At 49.6% G+C, this 18,631-nt stretch overlaps 1 protein-coding gene across 1 annotated transcript; it reads right to left on the minus strand.

The window, feature by feature from the left end:
* Window positions 1–10,256: 10,256 nt before the first annotated feature.
* LOC126999076 (skin secretory protein xP2-like) lies at window positions 10,257–12,798 on the minus strand. Its single transcript, XM_050861451.1, has 2 exons — window positions 11,045–12,798; window positions 10,257–10,781 (listed from the first exon to the last, which is right to left on the minus strand). The coding sequence occupies exons 1-2, from the start codon at window positions 12,745–12,747 to the stop codon at window positions 10,628–10,630; spliced, it is 1,857 nt and encodes a 618-aa protein (XP_050717408.1). The 5' UTR covers window positions 12,748–12,798; the 3' UTR covers window positions 10,257–10,627.
* Between the last annotated feature and the right edge of the window lie 5,833 nt (window positions 12,799–18,631).

Below are 18,631 nucleotides of genomic sequence, written 5' to 3' on the forward strand. Positions count from 1 at the left end.
CAAGCCATTCGTTAAAAATCGCTTTCTTCAGCATTTGGTCGCACCTTTGATGCAGGAATATATGACTCGATAACGTTCTTCAGTTTCCACTAATATAACAAAGCTGAAAGAAATAACAGATACATCTTTTGCTTTGGTACCTAATAATAGCGCAAAAATCACTCTTAATAATTAATGATGCTGAAGAAATTAATGCTGATAATAATAAATGCCTTTTTTTTCTTCTTTTTTTCTGCCTCTAATGCCGGTAGGCTTTCTTGTTGGGGCCTGATGGTCGGCCCCATCCAGTTATGACGCAGGCAAGTGTTTATAGTGGTTCCATCTTGCCTGGCTCATGCTGTTCCCTGAAGCTCATATTTTATCCTCTCTTTTAGAGAGAGAATCTAGGGTCCGGATTGATAGTGGTCTTCAGGACAGCATGGGGGTAGTCTTAGGCTACTCGGTGGTGACTGAAAAATCCCAGCTTGTGGTGGCGAGCAGGACGCGAACCCTCGTCCTCCTGGACGCTGCGCCAGCACGCTAACCACTCAACTCACCCACCTCCTCCCCAAAATGAATTATTTGACCATTGAATTGGTGTATTTGTTTGTTAAATAAATATTCATTTTCATCATACAATAAATGAGATTTGCCTCAGCCATTCAACAGATGAGGCATCACGAGGTCTGTCCTTGCCTCGTGAACAAGTATTGTGATTGTTTTGGTTGTGTTCGTTCTCAGGAATGACAAGTATACCGCCCGAGTCATGATAACGGCGATGTGTATCAGTTCAGTACTTAACGCCGTAATGGAGGTACAGGAGGCAGGTGCCAGGTGAATCTTCCCCCCAGGAGTCCTTGTATCAGTGTCAGCACAAGTAAATATCGTCCTGCGCCCCTGCCGGCACCCCGACCGACGTGCCAGCCGAGACGCGCCGCTGCAAGGATGCCTGGCCGGCCGCCGCCTCCATTCGGCGCCGCCATCCCTCGCTTCCCTTTGATGTCTCGTCTACATTTCAGTGTAATTCTATGTAATCCACCCCTGAGCAGCACCCCCCACCCCCCCCCCCCCCCCCGCCCGCTTGTCACTCCCGTCCCCTTTCCTCCCGTTGCCTCAATCTTTCTCACCCTTGCTGTGTCTCCCCTCTTACTATTTTTCCTTCCTCTCTCCGCCTCCCTTTCTTTACATTCTCAGCCAACATGCAGCATCTTACTTCCCGCTTCTCTGCTTTCCTCCTCCCATTCTCCCTTTATCCTAACTTACTAATTACAAGGATGAGTTGACCTCCACGCTGAACGCTGCACTGTTGTCGCCTAATCAATCCTCCATGCAAGTCACAAGGCACTGCTAAAAGAGTATAAATGGCACCGGTAAAGAAAGTAACCTTTTTTGTAACCCTTTCTGTGGCCTACTCATCCAAGTTTATTTCCTCCGCCCTTTTACACATTCACCCATGCAGCTTCGCCGTCCTCTACTCTCTCCCTCGTGCCTTCCCATACCTTAATGCACACTCTTTACTACTTATCTTCCACCTTTGACCTCTCTTTGCCACTTTTCTCTCGTCGTCCGCCTCTCTCTCTCTCTCAGGCGGGCGAGGCCGAAGACGAGTGGCCGTGGCGGCGGGCGTGGTCCGGGGGGCGTGGTGGGCTGCATGGGCTGGCGCCGCGCCGGGGAGTGCCATGCCGTCCGCTAGCTTCTCGCATTACCATCGCTTTGGTCAAGTGCCTGCGGGTGCGTCGCCGGCTGTTAATTAGCGTGAAGTATTTATAGTCTCTACGCCGCCGGGTGATCGGTCGAGCATGCTGGAGGCGGCGAGGTGTCAGCATTACGGCCTCCCGCGACACAGCAGAACCAAGGCCCATATTTGCAGGCGATTTCAACCCCTACAACAAGTATTTCCAAAGGCCACAATGGAGATGAGTCGCGTTCTCATGAGTGTTCTTCAAGTTCATGGTGCAGAAACCTTGTCAAACTTATCACTGGGCTCATAAAACTAATTAGGTAGCCAAGGACCGTATTCTCACACGCTTCGCCAGTTATACACTCACATTTGACAGGGTTTTCGTAGGAGTTTTGGGCACTTCCAGAGGTACTTTTGTGACCCTGGTGGTAGTTTGACCCTTCTTCTGTATACCCATGTCAATACCCACAGCCTCTACAAAACCTTACCAAATGTGTGTGTGTGTGTGTGTGTGTGTGTGTGTGTGTGTGTGTGTGTGTAAGCCCCGAAGTGTATGAGAATATGGAGAGTGTATCAGGACACCTCTCCTCCCGAAATTGACCTATCTTTCGGCCACTACTCTAACCCTTTTTAAGAGCAGTGAGTAGCGGGCTTTTTTTTCACATTTGTTTCCTTTTTTTATGCCCTTGAGCTGACTCCTCTGCTGTAAAAAGAAAAAGGACCTCGTGTGCCTGGCTGCCGGTCCGTACTCTTTCCGCCGTGTGCTCCTCTCCTCCACTCCCTCCATCCCCTTAGATACATTAAACTTCACTTAACCTCTATGTAAACCTTTAAATCCGCGCTTATAAAGGACTCTGCGCGCTGTACTTCGGTAAATTTTCCACTGTCTATCGTTCTGTTCTGTGCGAGCCCTGTTTCGCTGAGGCACTGAGGGAGAATGCTGACGCTCGCTTCGGCCTGCCAATCCCGTCAGTCCTTCAGTAGCATAAGACGTGGATCCTTAAAACCGATACCTCTCATTATGCCGCCTCAGAACGTTTGGGTGTAGGTGTGGGTGAGGGTGGGTGAGTGTATGGGTGTGGGGTGTGTGGGTATAGGTGCATGAGTATGGGTGTGTGGGTGTGAGTATGAGAAAGAGGAGAAACACATGAACGAAAACCCTGTCAAATGTGAGTGTATAACTGGCGAAGCGTGTGAGAATACGGTCCCTGGCTACCTAATTAGTTTTATGAGCCCAGTGATAAGTTTGACAAGGTTTCTGCACCATGAACTTGAAGAACACTCATGAGAACGCGACTCATCTCCATTGTGGCCTTTGGAAATACTTGTTGTAGGGGTTGAAATCGTCTGTAAATATGGGCCTTGGTTCTGCTGATAACTGTCCGTCATTACTACTTTATTACTCTGCGCCGCCTTTTCACTCCTCTGTTTTTTGTTTCCCTGAATGTTTAGTTAAGTTTGTGTGATTTCTCTTTGCATTTAACTCTTCAAAGGGGATTTTTTGTTGTTGTGATGCACTTTCTTTCATTTGTCTCCTCTCATTTTTACTTCTTTTACTTTATATTTTCTCTTACTCCTCCCTGTACCCCCTTCCTCCCCCCCATCTCTCTCTCTCTCTCTCTCTCTCTCTCTCTCTCTCTCTCTCTCTCTCTCTCTCTCTCTCTCTCTCTTGGTTTTCTCTCCCCTTTCCTTCCCTACTTTTTTTCTTTTCCTACTTTTTTCCTTCCCTACTTTTCCCTACTTTTGTCTACTTTTCCCTACTTTTCTCTACTTTTCCCTACTTTTCTCTACTTTTCCCTACTTTTCCCTTTCCTTTCCTACTTTTCCCTACTTTCCCTACTTTTCCCTAATTTTCCTTCCTTACTTTTCCCTACTTTTTTCTTCCCTACTTTTTTCCTTCCCTACTTTTTCAATTTTTTTTTTCCCATTTTCACTCCTGCCCCATACCTCACATTCCTTTTCCTTATATATATATTTTTCTCTCCATTCATCGCCTATTCTTCCTTGTCATCCTCGTTCATTCTGCCTCATTTTCCCTCCCTACCTTCTCCTTCTTTTCCATATCCACCCCTTCAAACCTTCTCTTTCTCCCTACAATTCTGCCAGTCCCCTTTTCCTCTTCTCTTGCTTGTTCTCCTCTTCTCTTACTTGTTCTTCCTCTTCTCTTACTCTGCTTGTTTCCTCCTACCTTTACTCTATCACCCCAGCCTCCTCCCTTTCTGAGTATGCGTATCTCCCCATCTCCCTGCCTCTCTCTCTCCCTATTTCTTCGCCTTACTCTTTTACCTTCCCATTTATCCCCATATATTGCTGCACCCCATAATCTATCTTTCTCCTTGTCCCCATTTTCCATTCATCTTTCTTAACCTCTTGTCTCTACCCGCTTCCTATCCCTTCCCCTTACTCCTCTACCTTGTTTACCTCTCCTTACCTTCGTTTCTGGCACCATCTTTCGTTCCTGTATGCCTCCTCGCCCTCCCCTTCCCTCCCTTTCCCTGTTCCTTCTTCCCACCCCTTGTCCGTATCTGCCCCCTTCGATCCCCACCCTTCATCCCAGCACTCCCCCTTCTTTACCCCTTTCTCCCTCCTTTACCCCCTTGGCTTGGTGACCTCTGCGGCGCCCCCCCGACGCCGCTCCTCCATCACCACCACCATATTGTCAACTTTAAGCCCGCGACAGCAGTGCCGCACCCGACACTCGACACCCGCACCCGACACCCGCACCCGACACACGACACCGCCCTCTTCTGCTCCGCCATCCTCTTTATGTACACACACACACACACACACACACACGCACACATCGTGGCATTTCATACTTACAGTGAGTATGGCTGCAGCATTATCTCCCTTGCAACAAGTACGCAGCATATCAACGCCAGCAGACAAAAGGACGCTTCAGAAATAGCCGCCTAACGCGTGCGTACCCCAGAAAACACGGCCAGAACGGACTTGTTAGGGAAGAGACACTAATGTATCATGAGATCGCGTCGTGATGGGCGTTCGCTTGAAACGCCGCAAACACCTCTTGTAGAAAAGCGCGAGAGAAGACTCTGTACCTTTTTTATCATCTCACTCCGCACACAAAGGTGATGGTGATGGATGCGTAGTAGTTCATCTTACACACGACTTTCTCGCAGTAAAGCGTCGCCGCGCCGAGCACTCGTCGACGTCTCGTTGCCTCAGCGTGACGGGGAAGTCCCTCAAAAATAGCTCCTGGTACTCTCAAGAGGATGAACTTACTCGTTATAAGAAAAACAAGTACACGAGTCCTCCTCGTGGTCTGCGGGACGCGGGGTGCCAGAGGACGCGGCCAAGCCCTCGGCCCGGAGTGAAAGGCAGTTGTTGGGGAGAGGCGGAGTAGCCGGACAGGAAATTCAATGATGGTTTAAAATTAGATAAGTCGACATTTGATACAGACGTAAGTGAATAGTGGTTTGTTAATAAGGGAGGAGGTGGGACAAGTTGCCTGCTGTTGCCACGATCACAAAGGGAAGAGCGTGGGCGGACCTCCCGCCCATGCCACAGCGGGGAGAGGGCGCTCGCCGCGGGATGATCAGCAGCATCTGTGGAGGTGAACAAGCACGACCACGACCACGCAGCGCACCCCACGAGTACGTGCGTCCCCCAGGCCTCCCACCACACCTACGCGACCTCTTTGGGGCTATGAACCTGGATGGACGTCTGTAGTAGTAGTAGTAGTAGTAGTATAGAAGTAATAGTTGTAGTAGTAGTAGTAGTAGTAGTAGTAGTAGTAGTAGTAGTATAGTAGTAGTAGTAGTAGTAGTAGTAGTAGTAGTAGTAGTAGTAGTATAGTAGTAGTAGTAGTAGTATAGTAGTAGTAGTAGTAGTAGTAGTAGTAGTAATGGTTAAAATAGTAGTAGTCGTAGTAGTGGTAGCTGTTGTTGTAGTGGTAGTAGTAACAGTGGTTGGTGCTATTTTAATAATAGTAGTAATAGCTGTATTTGTTGTTTTAGCTGCTGCTGATGTCTGCTGCCATTGTTGTTTTAATGGTGACTGATGACGTGGCGGAGGCTGGGGTGGCGGCAACTGTGGTGGTGGTGGTGGTGGTGGTGACGACAGTGTAGTGGCAGCAGGTGTTTAGTGATCCCATTAGTTCTTTCCCTCTAAGTCCTTTCTACGCTCCACCCCATGCAGCTCCTCTTGGAAAACTCTGACCACTCTCCCTTGGAACATCCCCCCACCTGCTCACCCTCCACCTGCCCCTCTCCCCCCATAGCCCTTACCTGTCCCCCTTCCCCCTTCCACACCTTCCTTTCGGCTCACCTGTCACTTCAGAACCTGCTTTGAACTTCTTCCCGGAATCGCTGTATGGCGCATGACTGGGGAGATTTTTCACACAATCAACAAGCCTTTATTAATCCGCCACCCGCTTAAATACAGACTGTCCATGCCTTCCAGTCTTACACTCGCGCAACACCTTACACTCGAAATACGGTCTTTTAAGTTTGTGATGCTTAAATTCTCAAATGCACGTAGGGTTCTCAAGCTCGATGTCGGTGTGGCGGGGTGGGCGGTGAGGTGGCCGGGCAGGTGGGTGGGTGGTTTATTCTTATTGTTGTGGAGGGCATTGATGAGGCTCCTCGGTCCGCCCCGCGACAGACAATCAATCTTTAAAAGCCATTAACACCCGAAGACACGGCTGCCCGGTTGCTTCGGCGTGTGTGAGGACGGTTAGGGGGGAGTGTGTGTGTATGTGTGCGTGTGTGTGTGTGTGTGTGTGTGTGTGTGTGTGTGTGTGTGTGTACCGGCCTGCCTGGAGTCGCTGGCAGGTTTAAAGGAAAATACCAAGTAAAGCAATCGAGGGAAAGTAAATACCATGTGAAGAAGCTTAGTGCGAAGCGAGGGTGACGGGTGACGGGTGAGCGAAGCCGGTGACTGGCGTGACGCTCGGACGCGGCCTTTTTTTCATTCTTGTTCTTCTAGGAAATTCGGAAAACGCAAAGTGGTGCATCGTCTCCTGAACAACGCGTCACGGTGAGTCGCAGAAGCTTGATTGGCGGCAGGTGAAGGGACGATGAAGGGACGACGAATGGGGTGGTGATGGTGAGGGGGGAAATGAGAAGGGAGAAAGAGATTAGATGGGGCAGGACGTGGGAAAGGGAGGAGTGAAAGAGCAAAGCAGAGAATAAGGTGAAGGGACAGGAAGAGACAACCCATATTTTTCAACATTTCCTCGGCCAAGCACATTCATTTGTCAAGGCTTTCGTAGGAGTTGTGGGTCTTTCCATAGGTAGTTTTTTGACCCTGGTGGTAGTGTGACCCTTCTTCTCTACCAAGAACCTCAAAAAACACTCATTATAACCCGACTGATCTCAATTTTGGCCTTTGGAAGTAGTTGATGTGGGCCCGTACTGTCAGACGCTTCCGCCTCTCACACCAACCATTTCAAAAGGCCAAACAGGAGAGCAGTCGGGGTCTAATGCCTGCGTCTTAGGTTCACGGTGCAGAAGAAGGGTCAAACTACCACCAGGGTCCCGAAACTACCCCTGGAAATGCCCCAAACTCTTACTGAAGCCTTGTCAAATATATGAAGTTGGATGCCGAAATGTTTAAGAATATGACCCATGGAGGCTAGATAAGGCTGGGAGAGGAATGGGCAGGGACAGGCGTGTTAGTGATGGGTGGTGTAGGAAGCGATGAAGGAAGCTGGACAAGGCAGTGAGAGTGAGGGGCTGAGAGGCAGGGATGGATGAAGGGGTAAAGGGGTAACAAAAGAACGAGGCTGGAGTCGGATTAGATGGTTAAGGAAGAGACATGGAGGGTGGAGGGTGCAGGGATGGAAGGAAGGGTGGTAGTGGGTGACGTGGGACGAGAGGGGAGGCACGCAGTAGGTGGGTGGGGATGTAGGACTCTGAGCGGAATGTTGACTCCCGCGGCGTTAAATATGTTGACCGCCGATGTTAACTCACGGTTTCAAATTGTATTGCCCCGTGTTTTTGGTCCCTTTGTTGGTCCCCAGCGGTGTTTGTCCCTTGTTGGCTCCCACGTGGTGCTCCTGTAGGTGTGTGGGTGTGAGTAGCAAGATATGGGTGACAGTGTGTGTACGGCAGGGGTATATTTGCCATGGTAATATGCGGCATGGGATAAGAAGTAGTGTGTGTGTGTGTGTGTGTGTGTGTGTGTGTGTGTGTGTGTGTGTGTGTGTGACAGGGTATAAGGCAACGTTTATAGGTGACAGGGTGGAAGCTTCAGGTGCGATGATATAGAATGCATGGCGGGGTATATGTGGCTCTGTATGCGTGTCTGTCATGAGGTGTGGCAGGAGTCGGGGGGGGTTGAGGGGGGGGACGTGTAGGTGGGTGGGTGGTTAGCGTGGACGAGGCACCAGCGGCCGTAGGACTCACAAGTTATTTTCCTGCATCAGAGTTGTGCCTTAAATTAGGTGTAAAAAGAATACTCAATCGACATGTCAAATATTCGTCATATCATCATCATCTTCCACTATTCCCTCATCCGGTTGATTGCATTATCTCATCTTTTAATTTACATCACATCCATTGACTTGTAATCTGGTAAACGGAAAGATATGACAGCAATCTTTAATACAATAAAGCCTAAAATATCTCTCCTTGTCTTAGATTTCATGCCACTCACTCTTAAACGCTAAGAAAATACGTAAGAGAAATGATATAGTCTACTTAAAATGTTTGAGTCGAGATGATTCAGTGCGATCATCCTCACACCAGCCACAAGACGCACGTGTTTGTGGCTTCATCTGAATGCTGCATCGCGGAGAATCAACCAGCCAACCAACCAGTCAACCAACCACCCAACCAACCTACCAACTCTCAGCTTGCCTCAGACGCCGCCACCAGCGACGCCCTCACTTTTTGCGTCAGCTGTGCCCGACTCGGATTTCTTCGTCTGTGCGTCTCGAGTTTCTATTACTGTGCCTTCTTTGATTACGACAATCATACCCTTGATGAGCCCACAGGGCTTCGCTCACCCGCACCCGAGCGAGGGTTTGTGAGAGCCGCGGCGTTGTCTGTGCTGCAAAAGTGGACGAACGCGTTGTTTTGTCGGACTTGACTAAGTCTGATCATCCTGTGGTGGTCTTCTCAATCCCTTTTGGAGCGCCTACACCAGCGCTGTTGTAGGAAGTTTCAACGAAACTCAAAGAAAAAAATGTCTAGAAGTGGCAAGGATTGAGTAAGCAGTTGCCGAAACTCGCCACGCACCTAAACCTGCCTCGCTGCGGTATGGGCCCCTGAGTGCCCCTTCTTCTGGTTTGCTGCAATGAGCACACAGCAGGCGCTCCTCACGGCGGTGGGCCGGGGCGCGCCGGCGGAGTGGGGAGGGCCGGGGTGCTGTGTGTGCTGCCGGGGCCTGGCGGGTGACTGATGTCTTGGAGTCGGTGTTGGCGTAACCCAAGCCCGGCGGTAACTTGATCCGAGGCGTCGGGCCCAGCAAACATCCTCTAGTTCGTCTAATTGTGCGCCGCCCCGCCTAGTACTGCTTCGAGGGGCCGTGCTGCCTTTCTCGCCGGCACTGATTCTCCGTAAATTAGTATCATTAGTGGGTCGTTATCCGCGGGAAACCTTTAGGTACGGGTAAACACGCGCGGTTTCAGTGTTTGCTCGGAGGTATTGACTTAACCGGCTCGAGTTGCCCGGAATTAGCATATCAGTGTTTGTCCGAAATTTTATATTCTCTCTTAAAGTTCAAAACAGTCTCAAGGCGAGGGTGGGAGAAGTCTGACGCCCCGACGGTGCTGGCTCCTCCCCACGCCCTCCGCTCTACGCCCACCCCTTCCCATATTCCAGCACCCCCTTCCCCTAGCCACGGACAGTTGTATGGGGCCAAGCGGTCCTTCAGGATTTTATTATTTTCAGAGCAAGGTAGACAGTCGCATTACCTACTCCCATCACTTGCCTGGCTGGCGATCCCCCGCCGCCTCCTTTTGTTCTTAATGTTTATTACTACAACAGTCTTCTTTGTGTTCACGTCGCCAGTGGTAGGTTGAAGCTTTTCATGTTTCAGCGTCGGTCCTTATGGCGCAGACACCCTGATACACATTTTCTTGCCCCAGTATAATGAGCTTTGTTTTATAATTATGTTTTTGACTCGCCCGGGACCAAGGACTTGGCTGTGGCTCAGATTACGCTCCGTCCGAGGCAAGCAAGATAGCAAAGAACTTATTCATCCCCGCCGCCGCTCTTAAGTGCACGGCGGCCATTCATCCCGCCATTGTAATATATAATGACCGGAGTGGCCGCTGACAGACAGAGGCTCTTGTTTCCTGCCCTCCAAAAAAGATCCACTTCAGTGCCATCAACGTAGCGCCCCGAGGTCAAGTTTGATCAGTTCCCGTCGTAACCTGAGACTAAGAAAACTGATCTCGAGCGCTTAGTCTCGTCCAACAACTGAATCCTTCTTCCCCGCGCAGCTAAATGAAGGTCGCGGGGCGGGAGAGGTCCGGGGATCGTAACTTTTTCTGCCGGAGACAATGGCCGCCGCTGCACGCCAGCCACGCCTGGCCTGGCGGGTGTGGGTGGGGCGTGGGTCACCTGCTTCAAATAATTATTATTGTTGGCATTCATAACTTAATTGAATGTTAAATAAACACCTTTATTCAAATACAAATTACAATCCTTACAGATTTTTTTTGTCAACACCGGACCTGTGTTAGTTATCAGCATCAAGATGAAATGTAATGGGCGAGGTGCCGCTGCGAGACAGGCTATAGCTGGTAATTACCACCATCTATTCACTAACACCACAATACAGAACGCTCACAACAGTGCCTACACGAAAGGTTCCATATGAAACTGGCTCTCATTCTGAATCCAAGAGTGTATCGTCGCCTCGCCACTCAGCGTGTCAGTCCATGGAGCACGATTTGCAGCCCACCCTGGTGACCCGGATGTCAGCGGCGATGGGATTACAGTAGTCTACCAAGGGATGAAGAAGAAAACCGGCGCCGTGCAGGAGTGAGAGAAAGCTTTAGATGACAGGGGACACGCTGCTGGCACGGGGCACTCCTCTGGCACCCGTTGGGGTGCGGTAGGGGAACGGAGCAAATGAGTATACTGGCTGGAATCCGCCGACGCCCGCCGTGTAGCGGAGCTGAAAGAGTCTGCCATCGTCCGTAGGGTAGCTGCAAGGGACGGTGGGCTTATTGTTATATTTCTACATTGGTATATTTAAATGTAACTGAATCATTCATTCAATTAACTATCCATTGCCTCAGGTGGCAAACTGTACATTATAATAGAAGAGCATCAAATAACTAACAATGGATTGTGTTCCGCGGTGAAGTAAACTGCCTCACCCTCCTCAAAGTTTGGGCCTGTTCCAAGGTGCATCATTCCCTACATTGACGAAGCTACCTGACGCAAAGAACACCAGCAGGTGACTCACGAGTAGTTTCCGACGACGGACAGAGGGGTGAAGGAGCCGCCGCTCCCCGCCGCGCTCACCCGCGCGCCGTCACCTCCTACAACGTGGTGCGAGAACGTCGTCAGGTTCCCCGCCGCCACGTGTGTCCGCTCGTCGACCAGGATGGGGACGTGTGCTGGGGCGGAGGCGGAGTGTGTGGCAGAGACATGAGTAGGGGCAGGGGATGAGTGTGCGGCAGGAAAAGGAAAGGTGTGTGTAGTAGGTATAGGGAATGAATGTGTGGCAGGGGCAGGGAAGGAACGTGCGGCAATGGCAGGAATGGGAACTGATAATATGGCAGAGGCTTGTGTTAGGTGTGTGGCAGGGTCATGAACAGGGGCTGGGTGTGTAGCATGGACCATATGTGTTGTAGTGGTAGGGGACGAGTGTTTAGGAGAGACAGGGGCAATGACTGGCAAAGCGGTAGGGGTTGAGTGGGTAACAGGGGCAGACAATGGGGCGTGGCCAAGAGCTGAGTGTGTAGCATGGCCGTTGGCAGAGCCTGACAGGGTGGCATGGGCAGGTGCATCAGCAGGGTCAGCGATTGGACCTGAGCGTGTGGCAAGGTCAATGGCAGGGGCTAAGTGAGGGACAAGGGCAGCGGTAGGTGCTGATTGTATGGCAGAGTCTAAGGGTGTAGCAGGGGCAGTGGCAGGGGCAAATCGTGTGACAGGGGCTGAGACTAGGACTGATTGTGCGACAGAGGCCAAGTGGGTGGCAGGGGCAGCGGTAGGGGCTGAGTGTGTAGCAGGGGCAGTGGCAAGGGCAAAGACTGTGGCAGGGGCAACGGCAGGGGCTGAGTGTGTGGAAGGGGCAGCGGCAGGGACTAAGTGTGTGGGAGGGGCAGGGACAGGGGCTGAGACTAAGACTGAATGTGTGGCAGGGGCTAAGTGGGTGGTAGGGGCAGGGGCAGCGGCAGGGGCTGAGACTAGGGCTGAATATGTGACAGGGGCAGTGGCAGGGGCAGCGTCAGGGGCTGAGTGTGTGGCAGGGGCAGTGGCAAGGACTGAGACTAGGGCTGAATGTGTAGCAAGTGCTAAGTGGGTGGCAGGGGCAGCGGCAGGGGCTGAGTGTGTGGCAGGAGCAGTGGAAGCGGCAAGGACAGCGGCAGGATCTGAAGGTGTGGCACGGACAGCGGCAGGCACTGGGTGTGTGGCAAGGGCTGTGGCAGGACCTGAGTGTGTGGTAGGAGCAGGAGCAATCTGTATGGCAGAGGCTGGGTCTGAACTTGGGGTAGGGGCAGGGGATGAGTGTCTAACTAAAGATGAGCCTGATATTGTGACGGGGGCAAGGGCGGAGTGTGTGGCAAGGGCAGAGACTGGCTGTTTGACAAGAGCAGGGGATGATTGTGCTTGGGAGGCTCGTGCCACGATTGCGCTTACATCCGGCAAGGCAATAACGACAGGGGAGGGGGTGGCCTGGGCCAGGGCGTGGGAAGCAGTGTGTGGGGTGGTTGTGGAGAGTGCTTGGAGCAGGGCGGCAGCAGGCTGGGCATGTGGGATGACAGGAGCGAAGGGTGGCCGCACGGTTTCTGCCCTGGCCGTGGAGGGAGATGCAGGAAAGGCAGTCTGGACCCTAACAGGAGCAGCCTGGGGAGGCGCGGGAGCCGAGTAGAGGTACTGTGGCGCCGTGGCCGTCAGCCGCAGCATGGTGAACATAATAACCTGCAATGGAAAAAAACTCATAAACGCAAAAAAACATGATTTCCACAGTGAGCATGAATTCTAGCATGTGAACTCTCCTCGACTCATATTCATCGTCCGTGCGGTTCCTGGAAGAGACTAGGCTTAGTGTTGCATTTCCACATTGGTATATTGCCGTGTAACTAAAATAAAATAAAAATTATATACATCTGTAATTCAGTTAACTAACTATTGCCTCAGGTTGTGTTCATCTCGTAGATTCATATACTCATATTCAGAAAGTTAATGCCGTTTTTAATGATATTTTCATTTTATTTTTAAATTGGTCAGTCAGAAAGCTGAAGCAGCACAAGCTAATTAGAGTCTCCTACATGAAAAAATAGTATTGAAAATAAAAACAAATGACTAAAATAATGAAGGTGAGGAGCTGCTCTACGTCCCATCGCGAGCCCTGCACCTTGTGTGTGGCAGCCTGCGCGGCCTACACCCACACAACACCTTGTCTTACGTATTGGTTTCAGGCAGGAATTATCGTTACTACGGATTGCTCAAAACTGAGTATGAAAGCACTGGATAGAGGACTTGGAAATATCCATTTGTTATTTTGATTTTCGACTTTCTTTTCGGTTAGAAAGTGTCATATATTAACAACACTGGAAAAAGATCACGAATAGGGTAAGCCAAATGTGAAACGAAAGGCTAAAAGATTAAAGAGAAAAAAAGTTCCGTTGCAGAGCTCAGCATTTATCATTTCATTCAAGCGGTGTGACCATGACAGCCGCATAAAACCACTCCCGCTTATGTTACCAGCATGGAGCTGAAAAATGGAATTACTGCGGCGAAGGGCTACAACACGCACCGCACCAAGCACGAGGCACTGCTAATAATTAAAGCTCATTGTGGCGGATCCTGCAGCGGACCAACTGTCCTTACAAACGAACACGACTTTCAGAGTGGCAGCTTATGTTTTCATGTTACTGAAACTTTAGTCACTGAATTTATGCCTTACACTTACGTACGCTCCCTTGATTACGTGAGACACTCTTCGGAGCATTTACATCGATACGTCACTTATTGATATTATAGTAGTAGTAGTAGTAGTAGTAGTAGTATACAGGTGATTCAGGTAGAGAGAGAGGAATGCAGACACTAAGCTACCTGAGCAAACAAAAAGAGAAAGATAGAAAAAATGAACGTGAAAGCGATGAGAGAGGCGTGTAGACAAAATAACTTAAGAGATGATAGAAACGGAGGGGCAAATCCACGTAACGGAAAGATAACGTTGAAATCCCATAACCTTCGAGTTCATTTAGTGTGGGATAGGATGCAATATATCATTCTCTATTCTAAACGGAAGACCGGGGGCGCCAAAAAAGCCTGCCTGTCTGCCTGCTGGCCCTCCCTTCCTCCCTGCGTCACTCACCGCTAGCATCGTGTCCTGGCTACTGGCGGTGCCCTGATGGTGGTACTGGTGTTGGGGAGGTTAGCGCCACACTACACACGTGGCGAGCGGAAGGGCGCCTTATAGCTCAGCGTCGGGGCGCCGCGGGGGAGTGCAGCGCCCTTACGACATCTTGGTAAGAGGGGGAGGAGAGTGTGACCGCCAGGACCTTTACGCGGGGCAGGTGCGTGGGCGTGGTGATGGTGGGGGGATGGTGAGGGGGATAGGGGTGGTGATGGGGTGCTCTCTCTCTCTCTCTCTCTCTCTCGTTATCTGTTCATCATTTTTTTTTTCCGCTTTTCTACTATAGTGTAAGAAGGGAATGTGTGTATGTGTGTGTGTGTGTGTTTGAGAGAGAGAGAGAGAGAGAGAGAGAGAGAGAGAGAGAGAGAGAGAGAGAGAATCGCCAGACTTTCGGTTCGGTTTACTCCTTCAATAATCCGCTGATCCCTACCTCGGGCAGCCCCGCATGTCAGACGTCACTGCGTCCGCACTAAACAAGCAAAAGAAAGGCATCGGGCACCTAATACGAACGCTGAAACATATACTGAACGAACGCCCGGCACCGCACACCCCGGCCACTGTGTCTAGCAATAAATGGCTTGATTCGATGTGCTTCCATTCTATATTTTATGTTTCTTTGTGCGCACGAGAGGCAGATACGTCGCTGATTGGTTGTTCATAGTAGAGGTTACCCGTGCCACGCCCTCTTTGCTATCTCTGTATTATTAAGTAAAGGACACGTTTAACTTAGCCAATGTGATCATTTTTCATAGTATTCATAGCGGTAAGTTAGCAAAGCTTTGTCAAACATTCTTATTCGGGGAGGCGGTGGCCGATTGATTAGCGTGTAAGCGTGGTGAGCCCGTGGAGGTTCGAGTCCCGCCGAAACACGCTGGGAAGATTGTCCACATGCTGCCCAGATTTCCAGTCAACCCTAACTTCAGCGACTTCGTTCAAGTGGAGCACCGGGGGCAGCATGGGCCAAGCAAGAGTCACACATCACGGCAGCCACTATAAATAAAATTCGCCTGCGCCACTAACGGGCTGGGGTCGCCCAAGAGGCCCCTCAAGACAGCCTACCGACTCTATAGGCAGCACCTAAAAAAACATGCATGTGTGTGACAGTAAAAATAAGTATGATTAGGAAGACTTTTGTTTGAGTAATGTTTTTGTACGCCATGTAGGATTATGGTCTGTATTTACTTAAACATTAATTTGGAAGTTTTTGGCGTTGTCATTCATATGAAACCAAGGACGGCACATGAATCTCTTGATCCTCCCTATGTCGATCACTCGTGTTCATTGTACTTTGAGAATATTACCATTTTCGCAACTCACAGAAGTAGAGAAGTGAGAAGAAAAATCTACTGTTGTCGCTCATAACAAATCAAGGACGGCATCATAAAACTCTTCATCCTCCCTTTGTCCATCGCTCATGTTCACTGTGCGCTGAGAATATTCATATTTTCTCATCACCGAGGAGACAGGTGAGAGGAAAAGGCTGCCAGGTACCCCAGATATTGGCGCTGTGTGCGGGGCATTGATTGGTCGTCGTGACAAATGGCGGCAGTGCGCAGCTATACCATATTGCTGCTGCTGCCGATATTATCTGTCACTGCTGATTTATTTGTCCCTTTGTGTGGGTTGGGAAAGGAAGAGATTGATTGTGTCTTTTTTTTTCATGCCCGTATTTTGTATATACATCGTTTCTTTTTTTTGTGTGTGTGTGTCTTTGTAAGGGGTCTGAATATTACGTCACTGAGCAACATAGACCCCTTCTTGATAATTTTGTGCCACGAGAGAGAGAGAGAGAGAGAGAGAGAGAGAGAGAGAGAGAGAGAGAGAGAGAGAGAGAGAGAGAGAAGTAGACAGACAGACAGACAGACAGATAACTCATTGTAGCCGCAAACTCGATGCAACAAAGACCCCACTCCCCTTCTTCAAGACAATTTATTTATAGCATCTAGTATTTCTTAATGCAGTAGCGGGTCATGATTTACCTATTAATTATGTAACGTGGCCTCTACCATACCTCCCTTCTCTCCTTCCCTTCAAAACCTTTCCTTCCCCTCCGCACCTCCTCCTTCTCCTCATTTTCCACCTCCTCCCCCCTGTCCCATCCTCCCCATGACGCCCCTACACCATACCTCCCTTCTCTCCTTCCCTTCAAAACCTTCCCTTCCTCACCGCACCTCCTCCTCCTCCTCCTCCTACACCCTACACTACAGCCCGATACCTCCCTTATCTCCTTCCCTTCCAGTCTTCCCTTCCTCTCTGCACCTCCTCCTTCTCCTCCTCCTCTTATTCCTCCTCCCCTTCTGTCCCTTCCTCTCTGTGGCGTACGAGGCTACACCCGCGATAAGGAGCCACACTTTCCTTATTTATGTCACCGTTCCTCGACCCTCACCAACCTGTCCCGCCCCTCGCCTCCCTGACCCGCCTCACCCTTCCCTGGCCAGCCCCTCGCCGCGTCAGCCCCAGTCAGCCACCCTTCCCTGGCCAGCCCCTCGCCGCGTCAGCCCCAGTCAGCCACCCTTCCCTATCCCCCATTCACCTCCCAGACCCACCCCTGTTCATTCCCTCCTCGGATCCTTATCGACTTGTTAACCTCTGTTCGGTGCCCGCAATTGTGCTCCTAACTTACTTACTGTGGTCTTTAGTGGCCCAAGTTTGCATTTAGTCGGTCAGTGTGTTGTGTGTTTTGTCTGGCTTGGTTCTGAGCAAGTTTTTGGTGTTGGGGGGGGGGGGAAGTGTGTGTGTGTGTGGGGGGGGGTGGAGGGTGTTTAGGTGGAGAGAGGAGGTTCACAAAAGTTTAACATGTCTTAGCAGTCTAATTTTATTCTAATAATGTGCTCCTTATGTGTGTGTGTGTGTGTGTGTGTGTGTGTGTGTGTGTGTGTGTGTGTGTGTGTGTTTAGAGAAGAGGAGAGGAACCTACCAGAGGACTTCGTTGTTTGAAAACTCAGCCTCTTAACTGTTCGCTTGTCCTCGGCGGATGAAGGCATGTGCTGTGCCTCCACGGGCATTCCTGTACAGTCCATGTAGTGAACCCACACTGCGCGCCGCGCTCATGTTACTTAATTAAGAACTTGACACAGCGCTCAGATAACTGTGCTCCCGCGTGTTTGGTGGTGAGGAATGCTTATCATTACTACTATTACCATTATTATTTGTATTATTATTTTTATTATTATTATTATTATCATTATTATTAATGTTATTATTATCAGTAGTAGTATAGTAGTGATAGTTGTAGTAGTTGTAGTAGTAGTTGTTATAGCAGCAGTAGTAGTTGTAGTAGTAGTAGTAGTAGTAGTAGTAGTAGTAGTAGTAGTAGCAGTAGTAGCAGTAGAAGTAGTAGTAGCATCATTGTTATTGTTACATTATAATAATGATAATACTACTAATAATATTTTTGTTATGATCAATATCTCTATCACTGCAAGCTTTGTCATCATTATTACCATCCCATAAAATCTTTTTACCCGCGTTAGTGCTTGTAGCAGCAGCAGCAACATAGCTGTTAGGCCGCTTAGAAGGAAAGGGAAGCACGGTGCCTGGGTTCAACAGGAACCTGCACCACCAATATGTTTTGACAAGAAACAGACACTCGCTAACCGGGTGGGTAAGGTAAAAGTGAAAGGCTAAGTAAAATCTAGTATATTTAGTCTATACACGCCTGCTTATTTTAAAGTATAATGATTTTGTCATCTGTTATGCTTACCAGTAAATATGTATTCACCCTCCTTTCGAAGTCATGCTTGCACTAGTCACAGTTTTGGTCTGTTCATTGTTTGTCATTTTAATAAATTTTGCCCGTCAGCTCCTTCCATCCCTTCTCCCATCCCTTAGTTATTTCCATATATCAGCAGAAAGAATCTCCCATCGGTGGACTATCAAAGCTTAGTGCATCGTTGCTGTCTTTGAGAAACTCTTCTGTGCGAGAGTTGTGGATTTAAGTGTGATGGCGGCGGAGCAAAAATCCAGAGAGTCAGGTGTTGGATGCCTGAGAGGCCAAAGTTTTATCCTCTCTTACTCTGCTTACTCTTTAGTGTGTGTGCTTTGTGTATAACTAACGAGAGGGAATCGAAGGGGCTTGGTCTCCCTCAATAGGAGACGAGATCAGTTTTAAAGCCAAATAAGCCTTCATACCTCGTGTATAACTCATGGGGTTGGGTTGAGGGAGTGAAGCCAATTTCTTAAAAGGGGATTGTCGAAGGGGCCGAAGCTCCCCGTAAAGAGTAAAGTTAGTTCTTACCATTTCCGCTTTTATATGGCTCGCGAGACACAAGCGAGATGGGTGAAGCGGTGGTGCCATGCGGATAAAATAAAGGCAGCGCTGCTTCATATGCAAGTTGGCTGATTCTGAAAGAATATAAAAAAATCCAGCGCCCGGTCGTCGCGGCCACGGCTGGGTGAGCGTCACACGCCCTCAGACACTTTACACGGCTCTCACTTTCACATTCGTGGTCATTTATTTGC

The sequence above is a fragment of the Eriocheir sinensis genome, chromosome 15 (genome assembly GCF_024679095.1).
Source record: "Eriocheir sinensis breed Jianghai 21 chromosome 15, ASM2467909v1, whole genome shotgun sequence".
Taxonomy (NCBI): domain Eukaryota; kingdom Metazoa; phylum Arthropoda; class Malacostraca; order Decapoda; family Varunidae; genus Eriocheir; species Eriocheir sinensis.